At 39.3% G+C, this 10,803-nt stretch overlaps 1 protein-coding gene across 1 annotated transcript; it reads right to left on the bottom strand.

The window, feature by feature from the left end:
- Window positions 1-3,647: 3,647 nt before the first annotated feature.
- neurog3 (neurogenin 3) lies at window positions 3,648-4,560 on the bottom strand. The gene is made up of 2 exons (XM_047352488.1): window positions 4,477-4,560; window positions 3,648-4,250 (listed from the first exon to the last, which is right to left on the bottom strand). The coding sequence occupies exon 2, from the start codon at window positions 4,247-4,249 to the stop codon at window positions 3,662-3,664; it is 588 nt and encodes a 195-aa protein (XP_047208444.1). The 5' UTR covers window position 4,250; window positions 4,477-4,560; the 3' UTR covers window positions 3,648-3,661.
- Between the last annotated feature and the right edge of the window lie 6,243 nt (window positions 4,561-10,803).

Genomic DNA, 10,803 nt, shown 5'->3' with positions numbered 1-10,803 from the left:
TTTCCTGTCCCACTGTCTAAATGTATCCATCCATCTGTTAATCCCTCCATCCAACCAAAAGGTTTGTTTTGGCAAATTCCACATCTACATCCCCACAACAAAGTCAATTCTGGAAACGTTAGTCTTAAATGGTGCTAAATGTGTCAGAAACCCAATCACATTTCACTTTGTGAAGCTAACCTTCCACTTTGCAGGAAAAGAGATGGATGCTGCCAACAGAAACGCTGTGGAGGTCCGAGTTCTGCTAAAAACATGGGGCAAAAAATAAAAAGGTGGTAGCTCAAATGGCTGGTTCTTGATTTGTCCTGATGTCCCCCTGGGATGAATCTGCTGGTCTGGTGCTTACCGTTAACTTTGTGCAACTGGAAATTAACTGCCTCAATTTAATACGCTGTAGATTGTTTTGAAAGATATGAATAAGAGACATTTTAATGAGCAACAACAGAAAGTGCTGTTGTGACCTATTTTATGAGGAGAGGGCACTAATGAGGGCTTCATGTTATCACTATTTTCAAAGGGGCCTGCAGTAGCCCCTCCTCTGAAAGGGCCAATGCTGAGCATTTTAGGTGCTGGTGAGGCAAGGAGAGCATTAAACAAGGATGCAGCCAAGAGGCCCAATGGTGAGAGCTGCAGAGATCCACAGCTCAAGTTGGAGAATATATTGACAGGACAACTGTTGCACTCCACCATTCAGGTCTTTGTGGAAAAAAAAATCACAAGCTCTGCAGGGAAAATATAAACCTGTGGAAGAAGATGCTATGGTGAAATGAAACTTCACGTGTTACTGGCAGCAGAACCGCAACTTTAAACATACAGCTACAATGGAATGATTCCAGCCGAAGCATTTTCATGTTTCAGAATGGCCTACCCAAAGTACAGATCTACAGTAAAGGCATTTAAGATTCTGTAGCAAGCCTTTAAAATTACTGCTCACAGATTCTCTCTGTCCAGTCAAAGTTTAAGCTATTTTGCAAGAAAAAGAAGCAAAAAGTTTAAGTTTCTATATCAGCAAAGCTGGCAGTAAAATCAGTCAAAAGACCCGGAGCAAAAGTAACACAAGGTTGTTTCACAGGGTATTGACACAGAGAGGCTGAATAAAGAAGCCTGCCACACTTTTCAGATTTTTATTTGTAAAGAATGTGCTGCTTGCATTGGCCTGTCATGTAAAATCCTAGGATTCCTTTAAAGGGACAAGAGGAGCGCTACACTAGAAACGTCCTGAAGAGCAATTTACCAGAATAATTAAAACTGTGAGGGTTATATGTGATCCTAAAAATCTCAATCATTATTATTAGGATGTATATAAAAACATTGATATTCTTCTTTTTTCCAACTTTTTTAAGCCAAGCCTATTTATTCCTAATGGTATTTTAAAATTACATACCTGAGCACTTTGATTTGTATGTTGAGATCAAATTTCCTTTTTAAGCCCATCTGGTAGGTGACTAAGGAAGAAGCCACACCGAAGAGCTCCCTAATGCCTTCACATGCAGAAACTGGTTCATGACGGGTTCTCGGCGGCTAAGTGCAGACAGGGCATCTGATGTCATTCCTTTGAACATCTATTAAAGGAATGAATCATAAATGGAAATAAACATATCCATGTAGCAACAAGCTGAAGAACAAGATTGTTCAGCCTGAGTGTCACACCTCTAGATATTGGGCCTCAAGCTGTGCACCAATGATTTGTACATTTAGCTCCTCCACCTACCTCTGAGACGAATTGCTCCACTTGACCTCTTTGTGCTGCAGCTCTGTCACAGCTGGGCAGAAGAGTCAGGGGATGCATGCTGGAAAATGTGGATTGGCCCTGAAGATCAGATTGACCCTTTTCTTTCAATCAAACTAAAACTAATATAGCATGTACCGTTTTTGTGACTTGACTGCTAACATTTAGGAGTGCATGCAAGATACTTCCAGACACAAAGAAATGACCTCAAGCCTTCCAGATATTTCCCATAAAAATGTATTTTCCTTCCACTGACTCTTCTGTTGAGATTCTACTTTAAATTCACAGGAATAAAAACTAAATTTATTAAATGACTTTGCAGTGATCTGGTCTTCTTTATTAGCAGCATGATTGCAGTTTCCCAGTCCTGAGGTTTGTGGGTTTTCATTTTCTTTTATGTGTGTATTCTAACAATTTATTGGCAGTTTATTATGTTCTTAAGGTCTTGCCTTGGTCAGTTCTTTTCTTTGTGTTCATTATTGTTCAAAAGGTGTTGCCTTGTTAGTTATTTCCTTTATGATCTGTCTCTTAGTTCCTTCTTGTGTTCTATTCTCTTTTAAATTAGGTTTATTTCTCTTAGACATCTGTTTATCATTCTCTGTGGTTAGGTTAGTTTCTTTTTGACTCTGTTCAGCTCCATTTATTAGTCTCTCTCCCTCAGCCTCCTGCTTTCCTTCTGTCACAGCTGCTCCACATCTCCTCTGATTGTTCTCCTGGTTTGCTTGTCATGTCTCCACCCCTGACTCTATATTTTAGCTCACTGGTTCTAATTGTTTCTGCTGGATTCTCCTGTTTGTCTACCTGTTTTCATGCCCAGTCCATTCCCTGTGTTTCGTGTACGTCCTCTAAGTGGAAAACCATTTTGTAAGTTATTTTAGTTTTATTTATTAAAGTACTTATATTCACCTCTGTTTATCTCTGCATTTGAGTCATCACAAGTGCAACACCTCGCAATAAAACTCTCCAAACCTCTTTTTCTCAATGCAAAATATTTGTATAGGTTAAAGAGACATTACAGTGGTGTATTTTTTCCAATGATAAATGTACACTGACAGGAAAAACAAAGCTGGGCAATGAATGATAGATTTTCTTGACAGAATTTCACAAAATAGTGCGATCAAGAGCAAAACAATGTTTAATTCTGGCCTTTTGTGTGTTCACAGATTCTGAGGCATTTGAGTAAAATAAGAAATATCCTGCCTGGGGAACATTGAAGTGTTATTATTGAACTGCTTACAGCCTGAACTCGTAGAACTTTAGCTCACCCAAACTACTTCTTTCTTTCTGCACAACGAGGTTTCTGTTCTCACTCCTGCCCCAGTTGTGCTGAGGGGAATTAAGACGACGACGTGGTGTGACAAAGTGGTGGGATTTTGCCCATCAGAGCTCTGAATAACTGGGGATCATTTTTGGTGGAAGTAGCAGGTGATTCAGCAGTTCAACCAGACCAAATGATTTTTATACCTACTTGACAGGACTCACTTTCTGGGTATTTGATCGTGTGTTAATTGTGGCCAAATTGTCTTTAAATCCATGCAGTGTTCTCACACCCAGCTCAGATTTCATACTTTCCAACCAGAAAAAAGAAAAAAACATAAATGCTCAAAAGAAATAAATATCATTATTACATTATTAAATAATATATGATAAATAATAAAAAAAGAAAATACAAATATACTGAAACGAATTCTGATCAGTTCCCTTATGCCTCTTGTGATGTCACCAGAGGCATTCGTGTGCGTGAAGTTTTTTTTGGGCAAGGGAAGGTTTTTTTCTTGAATAAATAACAATTTACAACAAAATTCTAAAGTAAATATAACAACAACTGACCTTGACATTTTGCTCCAAATGTGGCCAGCTATTTTAAAGAGAGTTGGACTAATTTTACAGAAAGTTGTGGTAGTTGGCTTTAAACAAAAATGTTCGCAGTTATCACCAAGAGTTCCTGGTAACATTTTCCCCGTGGAGAGACCTTAAATAAATAGTAATGGGAATAAAACTGGGTGGATCTATTGTAAGGGTTCTACAGCTCAGTTCATCAGCAGTGGTCCCGCTCCAGGACTCTGCGGGTGATGCTGAGTCCCACTCCAAGGACGAGACGCTCCCCGGACTCCTAAGCTCTGACGCTGCGGTGTGAGGGTGGTGGTCCGCCATGTGCAGCGTCTCCGTCAGAGCCCAGATGTAGTTGCGGGCGAAGCGCAGCGTCTCTATTTTGGTCAGCTTGGCGTCGTCGGGCAGCGCCGGCAGGATGCTCCTCAGCGCGTCCAGAGCCGAGTTCAGGTTGTGCATCCGGTGGCGCTCCCGGTCGTTGGCCTTCATTCTGCGCCTGCCGCGTAATCCGCACTGCTCTCCGCTCGTTTTTCTCCCGAACATCCTCTGCTGCCGTCCAGGCAGGTTTCCACCAGAGTCTCTAGAAGGGCCTCCGGTTTCTTGCAGCGGTTTGGAAAGTGATGGGGAAAAACTGCACAACGTCTCTGCAGCCCGCAGCGTGCGCACTTCATTCCTTAGTTTGTAGGACATCCTGCGCAAATGAGCGCATTGTAATTAGAATAAATCATTGCAAATAAAGACGCACAGATACATTTCTGCAGTTTTGCAGATATTTTCAAGATAACGTAATTCTGAAAATAATAAACTAAAGTTTTCTACGAGAAAGAAATGCACAATTTGCGTTTTTTAAACTAAAAAAGATTCTGTCTGGACATCAACTATAACAGTCCCACCTGGGTGGATCTGTTTGCACTTACTCTTGCAGCTACTTGCAGACGGTTAAAGAGAGGATGAAGAGACAGACAGTCGTCCTCCTCTGTCGCTGAAGGCGTCAGACCCTGTATATGTGCAGCTGACAGTGAGGGATGGATGCGCATCTTTGTCATTTTATATGGCCTTTATCTTATCTTTTTGCACAGTGGACGCCTGAATCAACAGCGTTCGTTAAGTGGCCAATCAGCGTCCAAGCAGCACGCCCCCCCCCCCCCCCCCCCCCCCCTTCATACACTCCTTATTATTTACTACTTTTTATAATATGCATTCAGAAAAGATGTAAACCCATAAGTGTAGAATACACCGAGCTAAAATATTCATTTTTTTTATTTTCATAGTTTTTTTTATTATTTTGTGGGTAAATGGTCGGTTATATCCATCACTGAGACTCAGTTTGAAAACTGTTTTAAAATCAGTTCAAACAACTGCAGACGCAGAATCGTATTACAGTGCCTGCATGATTTTGATGAAAACCTTTGTGCTGCGCCTGATATCATTAATCAGAATGTCCATGCATGTTGTCCATGCATGTTGTCCATGCATGTTGTCCCTGCATGTTTCTGATGCGGACTGAGATTCTGGGGTTGTATCAAAACACAAACTGTAACCAAGCATTAGTTCAGGCATTTAAATAAGATAAGGGTCCTGCGTGCTAAATGTTGGGAACTGATTTCCAGTATGTCTTATTGTCACCAATATAATAAATCTGTGAAACAAACAGATTCTTTCAATTTTTTTTTTATCGTATTGACCCAAAAACTCGAAAGAATTACAGCAAAAATAGCAAGTTATTGAGTTTCTTTTGAGAAGAAAAAATTTACTTCTGAAAAAATTGTGAATTTACGATCTTCAACTTCAACTGCAGTTGTCGTGTTTTAAGACGTGTTTTATCCAATAATTTTGGTTTATGTTTCTAAGGGTAATTAATATGAATAAAAGCATTTAAATTTGACCTTGATGTCATTTTGATACAGTGTTTAAATATCTGTTTTATTTTTTCTATTTGTTCGGATGTGTTTTGTTTTTAGTTTTGCCACAGTAGCACATGTCCAGGGACAACTGTTTTAATGCTCACAGTCCTTCTTATACATAAACCAATAAGCCAAACCGAAGAGCACCTGTGGTTCCAACTTTTACGCACTCAGAATGGTGGCACACGCCCTGCATACTGCAAACCTGCTCATGAAATGCTCCTGACAACTTGGCAAAATGCGTTAAAAAACAACCCTGAGCTCAGATGCCCTAAAAAGTGGAGAAAAAGTATATCTGAAACTGTTTCAAAACAGTATTAATTTCCTAACCAATTGTGCCTGGACAATATTTTGCGCATAGCGTCAATGTTTCAGTAAGTATTAAATGGTTTCTTCAACTGTTTGTCAGTGGTTCGCCTCTTTATTAAAATGCTGTCTTCTTTTCACGTCTAGGAGAAGTAAGTTAAACTCTTTAAAGCTTAAAAAAATCGAACCTATACCGGAGAAACCTTGTTTTTTAATCACACACATTTGTAAACCTTCGCTTTCTGCGTTAGTGCGCAACGATTCCCCGTCGGGAGTAAGACAATTACGCATGGGGCTGCAGAGAAAAGTGGGTTTGATTTGACCAAACCTGCTGTGTGGATTGAAAGTACAAAGGCTCCTATTGTGCGACGCAACAAAACAAGCTCAGTTTCTATGATAATGTGGGTATACACCTGTGCGCCATGACATCTCCAAAAATATGCCCATTTTGGCAACAGCCTGATGGCGCATTGCTCTTTATGGCATGATTTGATTTTTTAGGAGGTTAAATATTAGTGACATGGACAACAACGTGCGGACACGTTGGAGCCTTGATTAGAGTAGACGAGGAGTTTGCCAGAGCCCAGACAAAGGATCACAAAGAGCTGCGCTTAACTTTCTGTCTAAATATGTGTTTTGGGGTCATTCTGATAACCATATGCTTTCAATAAACTTGACAAATATACTTGAGAGATAGGAGATGGTGGTTGAGTGTTATAAAAAGGCTGAAAAAGTCTAAAGCAAACTGAATACTGCCACTTTACAAATATCCATTGGTGCCAAATCCATGTTCGGATATCTTGGACAGGTGGACGTTTGGACCTGTCTGTCTCCCCTTGATTTTTTTATCGGCTCCGCTTGTTATGCAAAGTGTGGGCAAACATGCGTGGCCAGTTGCTGCGGAAATGGCAAATATCGGAGCAGACTTGTTGAGAAAGTGATTTAACAATATTTAACAATAAACTGAACAAGCTGCGGAGCAGGTGATATACCTGCCCGATGCTCCTGATTAAGACTTCCTTTACTACTTCACTTTATAAGGCTTCTTTTGCTTATTTATTAAAGCAAATCTATTTATCATCACTTTAGCAAACAGAGGAAACAGGTGGGGCTTTATTTCCGACGTGAGCTTTTTGTTTGAAGGACGTTTTGAGGGGGACAATCAAAGTCCAACAACTCGCTGACCAGATTGTTGTCATCCCAAACCAGCAGCGGAGCCTTTCAATGTGCTTCCCTCCTCTTGTTCTGTCTGGCAAAGAGCTGCATGGAGGGGGAGAAAGAAGAAAAAGGAAACTTCTTCAAGGGAGGAAAACCATCTTAAAAAACATTTAATTGCATCCCGGATGCCATATGTACACCTCTTGTGGGACCCCCAACAATGTGGCTGGCTTTTTAGAAAGTATGGAGTGCGCCTTTGGAGACGTGTGCGTCTTTGGAGAGGTGCGCGCGTCGTGACCAGCATGACCCCGAACACACTTTACACAAGAACTAATTCACTTTTAATGTGCTTTGGAGTTTCCTTTCACAGGCAACGCATTGTACGTCTGCTTCAGCTTTTGAAGGCAGTGTACACCAATTACAGTGGAATCGCTGCTTCTCAGAGACGGTTTGTCTTTTTGTTGGACGGGTTGGACCTTTAAGACACAAATGGAGCAAGTCGCTTCTTTTAACCCCCAAACTGCTGAAGAAAATTAATTTTCTTTGATTTTGATCGTTCATTTATGACGTGAAGCATTCATTAGTGGCTCCCCATAAAAAAAAAAAAAAAGCAAAATACAGGTGAATGCCCAGAAAAAAAGATTTTACAGATTATAAACTAATTATTTTTAATGACTAAACGTTTGACTCAGTAAGGACTAAAATGTTTTAGATTTCTAAAGTAATTTTTTAAAATCATTCCACATATTTAAATTGCCTTGTAAAAGTATTTTAACCCCTTGAGACCACAGACTTCAGGGTATTTTCTTGGGATTTTGTGACCAACACAAAAGAGGGGACATAGCTGTGAAGTGGAGATAAAATGATACATGGCTTAAAACAATTTTACAAATAATAATCTCAAGATTGTTCAGAATAATTAGCAAAGATCATGCTTAAATATGGTCGAGTCCTTATTGTTGGAGAGTTTTGTCCTGATAAACCAATGTTTCAGGTCTTTTTAAGTCTAACTCTTTTCACGCTGTGGGTGTCTGGACCTATACACCTATGTGGCCACACTGACCTGCTGGTCTGTTTCAAACTTGATGTTTGACGCTGTATTTTCTGATCATATGCCTGTATTATTTGACATCACTAGGCTTAAAACTTTCCTTTTTGTTACAGTTTATAGTTAGAGTTGCTTAGGTTATCCTGAGCTATCTCTGTAGTTATGCTGCTATAGGCTTAGGCTGCTGGAGGACATAAAGACCACTTTCACTCTCTCTGCTAAATTCTCATACTACTCTCCAATTTTGCAATATTTGCTGTCATTTCAGCTTTTAACTCTATGTTCTGTCTGTTTTTTTCTCTTTCTAGAAGCTACACCAGGCCTGGCTCTGTGTGTAGCTGTGACACCTTCCTGGAGGGGGACATTGGCCAAGCTGCTGCTGCCAACTACGTAATGCTCACCTTATACCGATAATACACTTGGCCCTGTCTTTCAGTGTTTAACACTATTTTTATCCTAGACAGCTACTGGCTGAGCTTCTACTGTGATTAACTCTATGTGCTCTCTTTCATCCTCTAGGCTTGAAAACTGGCTCAGAGTTCAGCTGCTTAGCTGTCTTTGTCTCCTAGATGAAGCCACTAAAGGAGCTACTTCCATTGATGTTTGACATTTCTTTTCCATAAAAGAGTGCTTCTGTGTTCTTTTTGTGTCTCAAGTTGTGCTCAGATCTCTGAAACCCCCAGTGGGTCTTGGCAGAGGCCGCTCACACTGAGCCTGGTTCTGGTTCTGCGATCCAAAGCTCATGTGGGAGAATCTGTTGAAAAGACAACTTTTAGTTGTTCACCCCACCAAGAATGGAGTTTGCAGTTTGCCACAAGCCTGTAGGGGACGCAACAAAAATGTTGAAGAAGATGCTTTGGTCCGAAGGGACCAAAACCAAACTGTTTGGCCTGTATGCACCACTCCATGCTCACTATCTGTGGTGGAAAAACGCATGCTGCACATCACAGTAAATACACCACTCCCACATTGAGACATGACAGTGGCAGCATCATGCTGTGGGAAGTGCAGTTCCTATTATTACTATGAGAACTGATGAGTACGTTTTATCTGAGATATCTACTTATGTTCCTGGACATGTCGTTACAATATGAGATCAATAAGAGGCGGTGTTTTTATGTTCAACAGTAATATGATGAGACGCTTCGACTTAATATTGTGTTTATAAAAACGCTAAAAATTAAACAAACACAACTATGAAATTCATTTATCATATAATTGTAATGTTTTCTGAAGAAATCAAGGAAGGAATAAATATATCATGATTGGGTTTATCCTTTCACATTCTCAGTAGCTTGTCATTCATTCATTCATTGACTTAGTTATCGGGATTTGTTAAATTTAAATTGTATATTGTTCAACAGAATCGAAAAAAAGAAAAGTGGTTATTAATTTCTGTTGGTAAAATGGTTCTTTTGTCAAGTGTGTAAATTCATTAGCAATAATGATTATTTACAAAATGAAGGTGTGCATAATGTTTAAATAATAATATATTATGTTTCCTTTAGAGTTTTTTGCATAAGATGTAGACACTTGTATATGAAGTACTTACAGGTCGAATAGTTGAATAGTTGTTTTTTACATGTCAAAAACTTTATGTACAAGTGGATAATAATAATAATACTAATACTACTACTACTACTAATAATAATAATAATAATAATAATAATGATAATAATAATAATAATAATAATAATTTAGCAGCGTCGGCAGACATTTTTAACTCTTTCTAGAGATGTTTGATTGAATTTCAGTCTAGGTTGTGGCATGGTCACTCGAGGATGCTCAGAGCACTCCTGAAGCCACATCTTTGATATCTTGATCGTGTGCTTCGGGTCACTGTTGTGTTAGAAGACGAATTGTTGGAGGGCCTATATTCATGTAAAACCTTTCTTTATTTGGCTGCTGTCATCTCACCTTTTATGCAGACCAGTCACGCAATTCCTGCAGCAGTTACACATCCCCACATCATGATGCTGCCACTACCATGCTTCACTTTAGGAATATTGTTATCCAAGTGATGTACAGTGCCTGTTTTTCTCCTGATATGATTCTGGACAATCTCTAAGGTTAATTTCTGCAAAATTCAAGTAGTGTACCATGTCCATTTTGCCACTCCACCATAAACGCCTGAATAGTGGAGTACGTAGTTTTAACTGACATTCTGGATGCTTCTTTACAAGGGAACATTGGAGCCACAGATTTTTTTATTTTTTTATCCATGCCCAGATTTGTGGTTTGGCACAGTCAATTAATAGAGCTCACACAATTGTTTAGATTTCATTGCTTGTCTTCTGCTCTTATCAACTGTGAGACCCATGAAAGATCTCGTGGTTCTTGTTGAATGAAAGTGTGATCCATTACTAATTGGGTTTCATCAACTGAATTTGAGGAAGACTAGAAACAAATTGTAAACGGGTCATTCCAATGGTTTTGAATACTTAGATAGTTGCCACTTTGTTGCTGTTGCTGTTGATTTTTATTTGTTTATTTTTACATAAATTTGCAAAGATTTGAAACTAACTTTTTCAGTTTGTCATTATGGGGGAATTTTGTGTAGAACTTTGAGGCGAAACATAAATTAAACCCATTTCGGAATAAGTTTAATAACCTAAATTAGTTGAATTTACGCAGTTTTACTCACAAAGAGCAGAACAGTTTGTATAATTTGAGATGTAAAATCAATGTTAGTGGTTTCAGTAATCTCTTGTTCACAACTCAGATCTACAACTCATGTGGAACAAACACGCATGACTTGATTGTATGTAATCAGACCAATCAGCATTGTTGTCAGATCTGCACATGCGCAGACAGTGCGCAGCTCCATC

The sequence above is a fragment of the Girardinichthys multiradiatus genome, chromosome 22 (genome assembly GCF_021462225.1).
Source record: "Girardinichthys multiradiatus isolate DD_20200921_A chromosome 22, DD_fGirMul_XY1, whole genome shotgun sequence".
NCBI classification, from domain to species: Eukaryota; Metazoa; Chordata; class Actinopteri; order Cyprinodontiformes; family Goodeidae; genus Girardinichthys; species Girardinichthys multiradiatus.
Note: the sequence above shows the minus strand (reverse complement) of the source record. Positions and strands in the feature narration are given on the sequence as shown.